Here is a 15,278-nt window from a genome sequence, read left to right as displayed (position 1 = left end):
GTTCCAGTCGCAAGGAGCCCAAAACTTTAGAATTTCACCTTTTTGAGTCATAGGTGTGCACTCTAATGCCAGCCATACAACCTGGGGTTCATTCTGGACTCATCACTATCAATGACCCAGCAAATTAACGCTGTCTCCTCCTCCTGCTTCAACACCCTCTGCATGCTTCGCAAGATTTACAGATGGATCCCCACCAGAACTAGAAGAACGGTCACCCAGGCCCTTGTCAGTAACAGGCTGGACTACGGCAATGCCCTCTATGAGGGAACGACGGCCAAACTACCCAAAAGACTTCAACGCATACAGAACGCCTCTGCATGCCTTATCCTCGTCATCCACAGCCACATCACTGCCCACCTGAGAGACCTGCACTGGCTCCCCGTCAACGAGAGGATCACCTTCAAGCTCCTCACCTATGCTCACAAAGCACTCCACAACGCCCAACAAACGACTCACCTGCTACAGCCCGAATTGCCAGCTTTGCTCCTCTGACTTCGCCATCGTTCCACGCGTCCACAGAACGACCACCGGCAACAGATCATTCTCCCACCTCGCAGTCAAGACATGGAACACCATCCCCATCCACCTGCGACAGACCAGGACCTGCTGACCTTCAGGAGACTTCTCCATACCTGGCTGTTCGAGCAGTAGCAGCACCCACTTACCCCCCTTAGCCCCTCAAGGGTGAGTAGTGCCCTCTAAAAATGCTCTGATTGATTGATTGATATGCAACTGTTCAGTGTGGCCCTTAGTCACAAGCTGACGCTTTAAAAACAATTGCGTAATATGTGAGGGCAGAAAATTGGCAGCACAAGCTAGTGTCGAGGAGGGCTCGAGTCCGTACATCACTATAGCTCCCACCTGATTTATTAAGTGCCGGGTGGGTGTCAACCCATAAACAAACAGTCAGATAGACACACACATATACAACACAAAGGCAGAAGCGGAGCCAAATGCAGCGGTGCAGCTAAGAGCAACAATAGGTGCCACACTCAGGGAGACGGGCACTACTCCGAGGACCGACGCCACTCACAGTGCTGGGAACAGAGTGACGAAAAAAAAAAAACACTCGGGTAAAGGAGGGCTATTGCAGTCTGTACACCCCGCATCTGCAGGCTCATACGGGAGGCTGCTGACAGTGAACAAAGGTGCCATCCGGTAAAGGCTCTGTCTGCGGAGCCTCCCTGCTGTAGTTACAACAGAGGCATTCACTCTCTGGGTGCCCGCTGCATTGCTGTTGCCAGAGGCGGCACAGTTAGGCATCTCTGCAGCCGTTCGAGATAGGCAGGGCTGCTCTCTTCAGTGCTGATTAGACTCTGTCTTGCCGCAGAAATCCCTTCCTCTGTGTTAGGCTGATCTCAATCTGGTTTCCCATGTCAAGTAAGAGGGGGAGCCCGCTCATTTCGTGCAAAGGCCCTAGCTGTCTGCAATGCGCTTCCTCTAGCCATCAAGAACGTCCAGATTAATTTGCACTTCAGGAAAACTTTGAAGACCTGGCTTTTCTCTGATTAGGATCCTCTCTCTCAAGCAGTCTGCTGTGTTTGTTTTGTTTCTGGATTAGCGCTGGGAAGTGCCGTTTCTGAGACAGCTACACGCTCAATACATTTTATAAGATAACATAAGATCTTGGTCTGCACAAGCTATGAATTAAATGTCAAGTTTCATGCTTATCCCGGCTCAAGGCAATGAGGGCAGGGAACTCCTTTTTGTTCTAGAATATGTGGGGGCTGTAGGAAGGAAACTTTGCACCCACCTCTGCTGTCTCGGAGTTCTGCCTTTGAGCAAACGGTCAAGACAAAACAGACTGAGTGGACCTAATCGCACTGGCACTAGGGTGACCAACCGGCTGTAAATTTCACAGACCATCCGTAATTTGGACCTCACGTCAATTTCCCGTGATGATCCCTTTTACGGACGTCTTTTGTCCGTAATTTTGGGCCTTGCAGGGAGCAGAGCTGTTCCCCGCGAGGGGCCTCAGCTCCCTGATGGCACCGCCTAGCACTCATCCTCGAGCCCAAGAGCAGCCCCACCCTGCCCACTGTCATTCTGCATGTGGCTGATTGCCAAATACAGAATGAAAATGGGCTAGTTTGTGTTGTTACAGCATGTGGTGGGCCTCCTCCTGCCCTGGTCTAGGGCAGGCTATCTGTTAGGGTTAGATAGAAGAACGTTACAAAACAAATGTACAAAAATGCCCATGCTGCTATTTGCCAGTTCATGAAAAGAAGCCGGGGAAAGAAGTTAAAAAAAAGAGGTTATGGTTCTTACACAGTCGCATCATTTCAGAGCTGAAGCATTTTTTAAATTATATACAAAGAAGCCATAGTTGCTGCTTTTGTATTTATTTTATGCAACTAACATCCATTAACAAAGCCAATAGTCATGGCTTGTTGTAGGTCTAATGTTACTGGATGCAATGATAGAAACAGCAAAATTCCAGTTGGGTGGCACATTATGCTCAGTACATATTTTTACCTTAGGTGTTTTAAGCCAAGCCCTTAATTACATCAGACACGCCCCTTGGAGAGACCCCCAGTTTTTTCATCCAAATTAAAGCCCTGGAAACAACACCATGTCACAGTCACCTCACGTCCTGGCGCTGTGCATCATGCATGACTCATGAATTCCAAGTTTTCAGATTGCCTATGTGTAGGGGCATAGTGAAGCCTCCTTCCCACCCCACCCCTTGCTTTAGAAACTACAGCAAGAGTGAAGTTCTTTATGGGCGTCTTCGGTCTGAAACTCAGTAGACAAAGGCTCAGCCAATAATTAATGTGAAAAGGTGGGTGAGTAAATAAGTGATGAAATGGGTAAATGGCTGGATGGATTAGTGAAAGGATGAATGGATGAGTGAAAGGATTAATGGGTGGATAATGAGAGAATGGATGGATGCATGAGTGGATGGATGAGGGTAAATAGATGGATGTATGGGTGGAAGGGTAGATGGATGGGAAAAACGGTGGATGGATCAGTAAAAGGTTGGATGGATGAGTGAAAGGGTGAATGATGGGTGAGTGAGTGGGAGAATGGATGAGAGAAATTATGGCTGGACTGATGAATTGATAAGTGAAAGGGTGAATGAATGGATGGATGGATGAGCAAAAGCGTGGCTAGATGAGTGAAAGGGTGGATGGTTGAGAGAAAGGATGGATGGTTGAGTAAAAGGATGGGTGAGGGATAGGGTCAATGGATGGATTCATGAGTGGATGAGTAAATGGATGAGTGGGTGGATGGGTGTCTAAGTGAAAGGGGAATGGAGAGAGAAGGGAGGATGGATTGATGGATGGATGAGTGAAAGCATGGATGAATGGTTGGCATAATGGATGAGCGAATGGGTACCTTGATGAATGAAAAGAAGAATGTAAAGATGGATGAGTGAAAGAATGCATACATGAGTGAAAGGGAGGGTGGAGTGCTGGAAGAAAGGATGTATGGATGAGTGAAAAGTTGAATGGAATGGGTGGACGGATGATTGTGTGGGTGGATAGATGAGTAAGTGAAAGGATGGGTGAAGGGTAAATGGTTGTATGAATGAGTGAACGGATGGATGAGTGGAAGAGTGGATGGATGAGCGAAAGGATGGCTTGGGTGAAAGGGTGGATGGATGGATGGATGGATGGATGGATGGATGGATGGATGGATGGATGGATGGATGGATGGATGGATGGATGGATGGATGGATGGATGGATGAGTGAATGGATGGATGGGTGGAAGACTGGATGGATGAGTGAAAGGATGGATTGGGTGAAAGGGATGGATGGAGGGATGGATGAGTGAAATGATGGATGGAAGGATAGATGATGGATATGATTGCAAATGGTTGAAAAGGTTTGGCTATGGATGGAAATACAGATGGAAGGACAGATTGAATGGTGAAAGGCTGAATGATGGATGAAAGAAAATAATAAATGATAGAATGCTAATTTGAAATGGTTGATATCAAGGGATTGATGGAAGGATGAATGGCTAGATCCTTGGACACGAGAGCTCTTCTGCAGAGGGATCTGGTGGCTTACTTTGCTTTCTTGGTGTCATAAAAGCTTTAGTTCAAAGTGGGAGGTATTTAAATGGTATGGTTACTCCCTTGCCTAAGTGTTACTATTCTGTATTTGCTGTGTGCTTATGTGTGGGATCTGTACATCATGCATATGACATTCTGAGTGACACCTAACTGCTACTTGAATGTTACACTTGTAATTGTAAGTGTTTGCATGTTTTATTTTACTTGTAAATGTTTTAGGGAGAGCTTCATAGTGCCATGAGCTGTGCTTGGTATATATATATTGTGTTTGTAGCAATAGGCAAAGCATTAAAAATAAACTACGCAATAGTGTATCAACAGTACCTTCTTTAAGAAAGCTGCAGGGAGACGCACCTTTGTGACTTCCGTCAGCTAGTGCAACTCTCTGCGAAGCCCCCGTAAGCAAAGTCAGATTCCATATTTTAAGTTCAACTTACTAAAACACCCATGATGCGTTCCCTATAGTGGGTTTATCACAGCAGTCCTCGCTTTAGTTCACATATGCTTACTGCTTTACATCTCACAATGACACTCCGATATGGGATGCTAGTAACAAAGTCTATCCAAGCAGATCTTCCTGACCACTTCTCTCACCAAACATGCCTGCTCAGGACCATGAGTTGTAAACAAAATATCAGACTGGACAACCCAGTGCAGTAACCAAATAAATAGATTATTATCATATGAAATATCACAAACAGACCTGCAGAGTTGCTCAAAGTTACACGCACACCAAAAAGCCTTGAAGAGCATGATTGTCACAACCTAATATAAACTTATTTTGACTTGTACTTAAGTGGTTGTCTATTTACTTACTTTTATACTATTGTGCACCTTCCTCAGGTGTGTCTGTAAAACTTACCTTTTGTCCCTAAGATTTGTCCTGAATTTTGAACTTCTGTCCAGAATTTTTGTCCTGAATTTTGACCCTTTGTCCTGAATTTTTAAACTTGCTGTCCTGAATTTGCACCCTTGTCAGTTGGTCACTCTAACTGGCATAATTCTGTTCATTCCTGCCACTGGCCTACACTAAAACACATTGAGCAATTGCCGATGTATCTATTTGCAGTACCTCTGTTAGAGTCCATTACCTGACTTATGTCGCTGGTCCACGCAGCTTTTTCCTGCCGAGATGGAGCCAGGAGCACCACAGTGAATGGAGGCACGTCAGCGGCTTCTACCACAATCTTAAAATCTAGATGTCCGAACACGTGCACCGAACCTTTTTCTAAAAAGCAATCAAAAAATCATACAATCAAAATCTGAAGAGAGCCTTATCAGCAGAATTGTAGAATACAAGCACTTGTCAGGTGGCCCAGCCAATCACGACGTACGTATTTGAAAATATTAACAGATGCTGTATCACTGATTCTGTAACAACTTAATCTCACTTTGGCAATTTACAGGGTAATGATCTTTGCAATCTGCAGTGAATGCCTCCCACCAGCTGATTAATGAAAAATACTGATGAGTTTTGCCTTAAGGAGATTTTTTTTGTAACTTCACAGCTGGAACAGTAGGAACTTAGCTCAGTTTTTCAGCTGCAGAAAACAATTGGTGTTCCAAGCCCATCATGAGATACAGAAAATTGTATTCCTTCAAGTTAATATTGGACAAGTTACTTACCTTCAGTAATGCATTATCTTGTAGAGACTCTATCTTGCTGCATATTCCTTACCTTTGAATTTCCGAGGCATCAGGCTGGATCCGGAAATTTTTGCTGAGCAATATACCTTGTGCGCCACGTCAGGTGGCTCCATTCGGCTCTGCGTGACGTCATCAGGAGCATCAGTTATGACGTTGTAGTGCCTATTTAGGTGCCACCCAGGTACATGGACATCAGTACTTTTCGTATTTTCCATGCCAGAAGCGCAGACCCATGAAGAAACTGACTTTGATGTGTGCAAAACTAGGGCCATGAAAGGGAAAAAAAACAACTTTAGTCCTACCACATCAGTCCGCAAAGCGGGGAGGCATGGGTGGGGATGTAAAGAATCTGCAGCTAGATAGAGTCTATACCAGATAATGTGTTACCAAAAGTAAGTAACTTGTTCATCTGATAGAGACTTCTGGCTGCAGATTCTTTACCTTTGTATCAGATACCCAAGCCATACCATTCCGGCGGTGGGTTGGGGACTCATGATCGAAATTAAGAAGTCTTGCAGGACTGAATGGGCAAATGCCCATTCCTTCGCACTTGACCATCAAGGCAATAATGTTTTGCGAACCTGTGCAATGATGCCCACGTTGCTGCCTGGCAGATGTTTTGGACTGGGACACCAAAGCCAAGGCCGTTGTCACAGCCTTTCCCCTGGTGGAGTGGGCTCTTAATCCCTCAGGGGGCTGCCTCTTCGCCAAGGCATAACAAATTTTAATGCAGAAAATGACGCAGCGAGAGATGCTCCTTTTCTGCACTTCCCTTCCCTTCTTTGCTCCCACATACCCCCCAAGAAGTTGGTCTTCCACCCGGAACTCTTTTTTGCGATCAAGGTAAAACGACACACTCTTTTTGGGTCCAGTCGGTGCAGACGCTACTCTTCCTTAGAGGGATGTGGGGGAGCAAAGACGGTTGGCAAAGTAATGGACCGACCCAGATGGAATGGGTCGCCACCTTTGGTAAGAATGATGTCCTGGTGCGAAGCACCACCTTGTCCGGAAAGGACATAGGATAAGGAGGCGTGCTGGATAATGCCTGTTATTCACTCATCCTCTGGGCCGATGTAATCGCCACCAAGAAGGCTGTTTTGATGGACAACAGCCGGAGGGGTCAATTATGCAAAGGCTTCGAAAGGAGCGCACATCAGATAAGTGAGGATCAAATTAAGGTCTCACTGTGGCATAATAAAGGTCGTGGGTGGAAATAAGTGAGCCAGCCCTTTCAGAAATCTATTAACAATAGGAGACTTAAAAAGAGAGGGCTGGTCTGGCATACGTAAATAAGCAGACAGAGCACAGAGGTAACCCTTGAGAGTTCCCAAAGGAGAGCCTTGCTGGGCAAGAGTTAGAATGCATAAAAGGACAGTAGAAAGAGGAGCAGAAAGAGGGTCAATAGACCTTTCTGTACAATATAATACAAGTTTCAGCGACAGCAGGCGTAACCGTCTTAGTGGAGGGCCGCCTGGGCGCCAGAATAACGCTACAGACTTCAGGAGGAAGTTCAAAAGCTATGAACTGTTGCAACTCAATCTCTACGCATGGAGGCACTGAGTTGACAGGTTCGGGCAGAGAACCCTCCCCTGCTGCTGCGACAGAAGATCCTCCCGAAGGGGCAGCCTGATCGGAGGATCGATACTCATGATCAGAAGTTCTGGATACTAGACTCTCCTTGCCCAGTCCGGTGCCACCGGAATGACTTGGGCTCAGTCGCTCCTGATCTTCTTCAGAACCCTGGGCAGGAGGGGTATGGGCGGAAAGGTGTGCAACAGGCCTGAGCACCACTCACTATGAAACGTGTCACTGAGCGATAGCCACCTTGGAAACCCCAGCACGCAGTACTGCTGACATTGCGCATTCTCTTCAGATTCAAACAAATCTAATCAAGGTTCTCCCCACTGCTTAAAGAGACTTTACACCAACTCTGACTGGAGACGTCATTCGTGATTCTAAAGGCATTGTCTTCCCTGGTGTTCAGGGAACCTGCCAGGTGTTGAACCACCAGGGATATACCCTGCTGTTCCAGCCATGACCAGAGACGCAGGACCTCACAACAAAGGGTCCTTGATCCCCCCGCCCTGCTTGTTGCAGTACCACATGAAGGTGGTGTTGTCGGGGAACACCAGCACTAGCTTCCCCTTGACAGACGGAAGAAATGCTTTCAATGCCAACAGAATCGCTCGGAGCAAGTTTATGTGGAGCCCCTTCTCCGCCGGAGACCAATGACCCCTGATCTCCACCTTTCCCATTTGGCCGCCCCATCCCAGAAGTGACACATCCGTCACAACTGTGAAATCTAGTTTGGGGAAGGAAGAGAGGTCTGCCGTTGACCCAATCACATTTTGTTAACCACCACTGCAGATCCTTCGCAATTTCCTCTGAGATCTAAACCACGTCAGTGAGATTTCCCCGATGCTGGGCCCATTGGAACTTCAAGTCCCACTGCAGAGCCTGCATATGCCATCTTGCGTGTCTCACCAATACGATGCATGAGGCCATGAGACCCAACAGCCTCAGAGTCAACCTCACTGACATCCAGGATAGAGGATGAAACATCAGAATCATAACCTGAATATCCTGGACTCGCTGCTCGGGATGATAAGCCCCAAAATGCATTGTGTCCAGAACAGCTCCGATGAAAGAGAGCAGCTGAGAAGGAGTCAGGCATGACTTCAGCATGTTGAAAGAGAACCCCAGCGAATGCAGAAGGTTCACAGAAGTCTGAAGGTGGGAGACAACTGCCTGGGGCAAAGCTGCCTTCAACAGCCAGTCATCGAGTTAGTGGAAGACTGACTCCCCTAACCAGATCAGATGAGCTGCAACTACCGCCATCACCTTGGTAAACACCCGAGGGGCACTGGTAAGACTGAAGGGGAGCACAGTAAACTGAAAGTGCTCCCAGCCTACCTTGAACTGCAAGTAACGCCTGTGGCCCGGCAGGATGGGAATGTGAAAATACACATCCTGCAGGTTCAACACTACCATCCAGTCTCCTTGGTCTAGGGCAGACAAGACCTGAGCAAAGTGAGAATTTTTGAATTTCTCGTTTTTGAGGGAGAGATTGACAGTCCGAAGATTCAAAATAGTCAAAAGCTTCTTGGTTTTCTTCAGAATCAGAAAGTAGCGGGAATAACAGCCACTCCCTACTGCTGAAACTGGGACCGTCTCTAAAGATTCTTTGGCAAAAAGAGCTGTAACTTCCTCTTGGAGCAACTTTAAGTGATCCTCCGACAACCGTTACTGACTTCGCAGAATAGCAGGAGGAAAAGAAAGGAAAGGAAGAGAATAGCCCTCCTGGATTATCTGCCTGACCCACTTGTCTGTTGTTATGGATCTCCAGTGGGGGAGATTATGACGAATTCTCCCACCCACTGTAGTAGTGTGGTCCTGCAGAATCAGCCTAGGAATGCTTGGAGGCTGTGACTGCTGGGGGCAGTGTGGTAGACGACTTCTGGCCTCCATTCCGAGGATGGAATGTACTGCGTCCACGCACGTCTTGGGCGGTCTGAGCAGGACGGTGGCTAGGATAGGGTTGACCTGGCTGGAAACCCCTTCTGTTGCCATGAAAGAGGCTTCCCCGGAAGTCTGGCCATGAGGAGTGGAGGAGAGGTCTAAGGATCTAGCAGTAGCTCGAGAGTCCTTGAACCTGACCAGGGCCGAGTCTCCCTTTTCCCCAAAAAGGCAGGTTCCATCAAAGGGCATGTCCATCAAATTAGCTTGGACATCCCCAGAGAAGCCAGTTGTACGAAGTGAGGCGTGGCGACTCAGGCCCACCAGCGTTGAAATCGTTCTGCCCAGCGAATCGGTCGTGTCTAAAGCACACCGTATAGTGAATTTTACTGCATCTCTTCCATCCTTGCCAGCTTGGGAGAGCACAACCCGGGCCTCCTCCGGGACTTGTGGCAGCACCTGTGCAACCATCTCCCATAGACAGTGGTAGAAATGGCCAATTAGCACACGGTATTCACCACCCACAAGGCAGACTGGAGGAAGAAAACATCTTCTTCCCACATGAGTCCAGTCACTTGGATTCCCTATCCGGAGCGGCAGATGGGAATGCGCCTTGGGAGGTAGAGGCCTGCACCACAAAACTTTCTAGTGTGGGGTGTTGGATGAGGAACTTTGGGTCACCCGGAGTTGGGCAATGGTGGCGTGCATTTGTCCTATTCACAGGAGCCCCTGTGCTAAGCTTGGACCATGTTCCTAGAAGGACGTCCGTAAGTGACTCATTAAAGGGCAATAGGGATTCAGAAGTGGAAGCCCCAGGCTGAAGCACTTCGGTCAGGAGATTAGTCCTGACCTGCACTGAGGGCAGCTCCAGTGCTAGGACGACAGCTGTCCCCTTAACCACTATGGCATAGGACGCCCCCTCCTCCGTAGCCACTGAAGGCGGAGAGAGCATGCCAGTGTCAGGGGAAGTATGCAGAGCACTGGCTTCCCCTAGTTTGCAATATCAGTCCATTGACTCCTCATAGACATCCTGGTTCTCAAGAGGGTCTCCAAACCCCTCCCATTCCTCTCCTAAGCCCAGCACGTCCACAAAGTGCTCAGGCGACAACATAGAACCCCAGGGTTCTGTCGATGTCGGAATCGGCTCTGTGTCATCGGGGATGAGGATGGGGCTTGAGCCACTGATGGGCATCTGCGACGTCATAGACACCGACTTCGGATTCGATGCCGGGGGCAGCTCCTCCATTAGGGCGGAGGAGCGCTGCCCCACTGCTTTCTCGCAGTGCGAGACGCAGAAAATAAAATGGTATTTTAAATACCATTTTATTTTCTGCTTCTCGCGCTGCGTGAAAGCAGAAGGCAGGGGTATGACTGGTTGGGGGTGGGTGGGAGGATATGCCTGGCGGGGGTGGGTGTGTGGGTTGGTGGATCGGGAGGAGTGGCTTGCACCACTCTGAGTACCCTGAATGCATACTTTACATTTTCTCTATGTAGGCTGCAGGCAGCCTACAAAGAGGCAGCCTACAAAGAGAAAATGGCCTCCTTACAGGTGCACGGCTAGGCGCTGGCCAGGAGTCTGCACCAACCACAGCTCTGCTATTGCAGCATTGTGATTGGCTTACAGGAGGGGAGGGAGCATGCCTGTTCCGGAGCAGGAAAATGTTGGACCAGCCCAGGAGCAGAGGCGGGGCAGGACCGGGGTCAGATAAGTTTTATTTTTATTTGACCCACACCCCCGGTAAACACCCACGCAATAACCCCCGCGAAACCCCCCCCCCCCCCACCCACGAGAATTGCGAGCCGCGACTGGCCGGGGAAGATCGCGTTGGCTTGACAGGCGTCGATCCATATCTGGGATCGGATCCCTGAGGCCCTACCAGCGCCGTGGCCGGAGCCGATGACGTCAAACCTGATGGGGCCCCATCCGACCCCGTGGAGGCAGAGGGCTCACCCACTGGGTTGTTCCGCTCAAATACGCCTCGTAATACCTGGCCTCGTAAAATTCTTTCATTAGAGCGGGAGTTGCTCCGGCTTCCGGAAAGGTGGAAAGCACAAAGTTGACTCTGGCTCCGCAGAACCGTGCCTAGAGCGTCAGTGCTCCTTACCTTTCTCAACAACAGGCCACAGTTGACGTGAAGCCGAAGTCCGCTCAGTCTTCTTCTTCTTCTTGTGCCTCTTCCCCGATTGTGCAGAGGACCTCGAATGGGAGGGAGAGGACTTAGGGCTCCGTGAGCGGTCCCGCAGCCTCCTCTTCTTCGAACGGGACCGTGACCTCCTCGGATTCTCGCTTGATGGTGTCGACTGCCAGGCCGCAAACAACTTTATCGCTTGCTCCCTCAAGGTCTTCAGGGCCATCTGCAGACATTTCAAACACGACCTCGTATCATGGTTGCGTTCACCACACCAAAGACATACTCGGTGGTGATCAGTGACCGACATCATGTGGGAACAAGTCCTGCATGGTTTGAAACCTGAATTTCTCAAAGACATCCCTTGCACACGAAGTCAAATCCAAAAATATCAACAAAAGTTTAGAAAAAACCTGCCAAAAAGCACCAGCGGGGTAGCTTTTCCCGGACTGGTGCCTAACACGCGCGGAAAGTAAAGAACTGACGTCCGCGCGCCTGGGTGGGGCCTATATAGGCACCGCAATGTCATATTCGACGCTACCGATGATGTCATGCGGAGTCGAATGGAGCCTCCCAACGTCGCGCACAAGGGGTATTGCTCAGCAAAAGTTTCCAGATCCAGCCTGGCACGTGGAAAATTCAAAGGTATGGAAGCTGCAGTTAGAAGTCTCTATCATCTAGTGATGTTTAGGACAACCTCGTATTTGTGAATTATCTGCACATAAATTCACACGAGGATGGCGAAATTACACGTCCTAGCCTGACTCCTAGCCTGACTCCAGCGTGTGAAAAGTTCCAAGTCACGTCTTTGTGTCCTAGCTCTAGCTGTAATAGACAAAGATTGGGGTAGGAGTTCTGCATGCATAGGCATTATAGATTGTAGAAGTTCAGCAAAGTGTGCATACCTTTTGCATACATAAGCAGGAGTCCCTAGGAGTATAACCAGGCTTTCATTTTATTTACCCCTGCATTCCACTTTCATTTGAAAAAGGGGTCATGGCGGCCTGGGTTGCAATAAAAAGGTGCGTTTTGAATAATATCCCATGCAATGAGTTGAAATTCAAGAAGAACTTAAAGAAAGGTGACTTTTGCTTTTGCACAGTAGTAAGTTAAACTATCAGTGATCCATCTGACAATGAGGACAAATTCATTTTGTCGATAGCATTACTTTTGAATAATCCACATGAACTGATATGTCAGAAGTAGATAATGTGGTTCACTCGATGTTATTGTGCAAATGTTCAGGTGAATGAGATGATTTTTAAAATAAAACTTGCATCAAAAGTCGTGCATGCTTTACCATGCGCCACCATCTGAAGAATTGTTGAATGAGCTAACTTAAAACATAGTAAAGAAGATGTAATTGTAAGAATTAATGACTGTCATATTTTGTTGTCTTATTGAAGGCATGTAGGAAAAGAGGAAAATTCAGGATCTCACTCAGTCTCTACATTGTAAAGAAAATCTCACAGATAATAATTTGAGTTTGTTTCAAATATAGATCTTACTCAAAGAACCAGTCTATGTAAGGGTATTTCAAATAGGCCACGCATGAACAAATAGTGAAACATCATACCTCTCACTCTGTGTCCCATATATACATGCACCCACGAGTGTAGACAGCAGATACACTTCACATGGACTCAGAGGGTGTCCAAATTCACAACCGACTGAAAAATAACTAGGAGTATAAGACAATAATCGCCAAATGCCTAGACAACATTAATCAACGGGTGAAACAGAGCTTTTCTTTGAAAGGAGCCAGAACAGACATTAACAGTGGAAGTTGAACTACCCAAACAATCTGGTTCGATGACCACTGAATGCCCACCCACTTCACAGAAAATACAAAATCTGAAATCATTTTTAATGCTGAACACCCTAGAACAACCCTTTAGTCAAGCGTCCCAAGTGCCAGGTGTTTATGCTCTGGAAACTCCAACGTCCGATTGCTGAGTCAAGTTGACTATGGCTTCGGAGACCGACAAACTGACGCCCTACCATTTACTTCAGATCACAGCAGGAGCAATGGTTGGCCAACAGTTTACAAACTGTTGAAAATTCTCTAATATTCAATTCTCCCTTTTAGGTGCTCAATCAGTACTCCAACTGTAAGTGTACAGGCCACATGATTAGGGCCATTAATAGAAACATAAATATCTCAATTCCTCTTCGCCTGAAGATGAATTTACCAAATTATAACAATGTATAATGCAGCCCATTTATTCAGCTTCAAGGTGTCTGTCTGTAATGAAACACAAAAAATGGCACAGGATTATTTTTTCCTGCTGAGTTTCCGCAAGAAAACAAATGTGTAAAAAATAAAAATTAGCTGAAAATGCCAGCTCCGAGATCTTGGACTCGTTCACAACACTGGCCTGCTCTAGTCTGCTGTGCAGCTCTGCCCCACCAATTCCTTCACAGTTTTTGTGACAGTGCATCAGCCTCTTGATTGTGCTGATGGAGCGAGTTTCAGAAATAATTTTATTCTGGCTCGTGAAATTAAATCCCTAGTAACATGAACTAATTTATTAATGAGTTATTGCATGATTTGTTGTACTAATCAATCTAGATTAAAGTTCTACATTTCATTACACGTGTGATTAATGTTAATGTGCTCATGTTGCATTTGCGAGTCTGTTTTGTAACACATAACTAATATTGTTTTGTTTGTCCTATTGTCTTTGTCAACATTAATGCGGCTGATTAATTGATGGCATGTGCTTTTATTGTGTGTGCTTATGTGTCTGTTTATGTTGTGCCTGTTTATCCATGTTGTGTCTGTTTATCTTTTTATCTTTTCAGATTTATGAAGAATCCTGCTGGACATTATGAAGAATGGTAGATATTAAATGTGCTGCTTTATTTGTGCGCTTCTGCTAGGTGACATATATTAACGGGTTAAATATTAGCAATGGAGGGTGGGTAACAGAAGGGTTTACATTGCTTGAATTAATTACTCTTTTGAGTTTGTTTAAATACTAGCCCGAGTGAAAGGCTTAAGGCCTAGTTCTGGAGAATGTTGGTTAGCCTGACTGAAAGGAGCCAAGCACAGCCATGTTGAAGCTTTTTCGTAGAACATTTTCTTGAAAATGAACTGAAGCTCAAACAAAGACTTTTGTGCTAGGATGTGCTCCGAAAAGGAATTTTATCAAGGCCGCGGAAGCAACCAGAGGCAGTTTGGCCAAGTCCTGGAGGAAACTGAGAACTTTTTAGTATAATGTTTCAACCCGCGGAAGCCGGTGTCGCTTCATGTCAATGAACAATGAAAAATGACGTTATAATATTTGGAAGCGGTGGCCTCTCGATGGTCTGACAGACGGCAACCAATCAGGTTGTTGTAGGGCTTTTAAAATATATCGTTTAGTTCCTGCAGTGTGAAAAATTCCTGGTTGTTTGCCGGCAAAAGAGTAGTGTGGCTAGAAAAGTTACACAGTGCATTTGTTCTGTTTCAAAAATTGTGGTATAGAATATATCGCAAAGTGTTGTGGACGTACAGCACTAGTTTAGGGACCTTAGATGTGACTGGTTAAATGTAATAGCGAGGATTGTCTATGAAATTGTAGCATTAAGCATAGGGACCTGGTGAGCCTGTTTTAAAACTTTTTGTGAAAAGAGTAATAGATTTATTTGAGCTTGAGTGAAGGGTAAGATAGCGTTGTCTATTCTTATTAAAGTTTGACGATTTCTGTGGTTGGTTAAAGTCCTGCCAAGATTTTGTGTGTGCATGTTCAGGGTTTTCCGTTTGAATGCGTGAATGATTTGTGAAAATAGCGTCGTCTATTTTATGTGAAAAGAATTCTGAATGTTTGTAAACTATTACTTTATTTAGCGAAACAGACAAGTGGTTTGTTTATTCGTAGTTACTAATTGAAATTCATTGGAAAAGCATTGTTTAAAATGGCGCTGTGAAAAGTTTTTGTGAAGGAGGGGTGAGTTTACGGAGTAACACACAGTGAAGCTGCAGTGGCAGTGTACGTCATTTCGCGCTGTGATTGGCTAACATACGTCACAGCAAGTGCAG

The 15,278-nt window shown here is 46.5% G+C and overlaps 1 protein-coding gene across 2 annotated transcripts in view; it reads right to left on the bottom strand.

Moving 5' to 3' along the window:
• Positions 1–15,278, bottom strand: part of RASGRF2 (Ras protein specific guanine nucleotide releasing factor 2) — a 1,825,430-nt gene that overhangs the window by 798,705 nt on the left and 1,011,447 nt on the right. For both annotated transcript variants that reach the window (XM_086960835.1, XM_086960836.1), the window contains exon 12: positions 5,114–5,250. In XM_086960835.1, the coding sequence (XP_086816961.1) occupies positions 5,114–5,250 (137 nt within the window). The remainder of the gene's footprint in view (positions 1–5,113; positions 5,251–15,278) is intronic.

The sequence above is a fragment of the Lissotriton vulgaris genome, chromosome 3_1 (genome assembly GCF_964263255.1).
Source record: "Lissotriton vulgaris chromosome 3_1, aLisVul1.2, whole genome shotgun sequence".
Taxonomy (NCBI): Eukaryota; Metazoa; Chordata; class Amphibia; order Caudata; family Salamandridae; genus Lissotriton; species Lissotriton vulgaris.
Note: the sequence above shows the minus strand (reverse complement) of the source record. Positions and strands in the feature narration are given on the sequence as shown.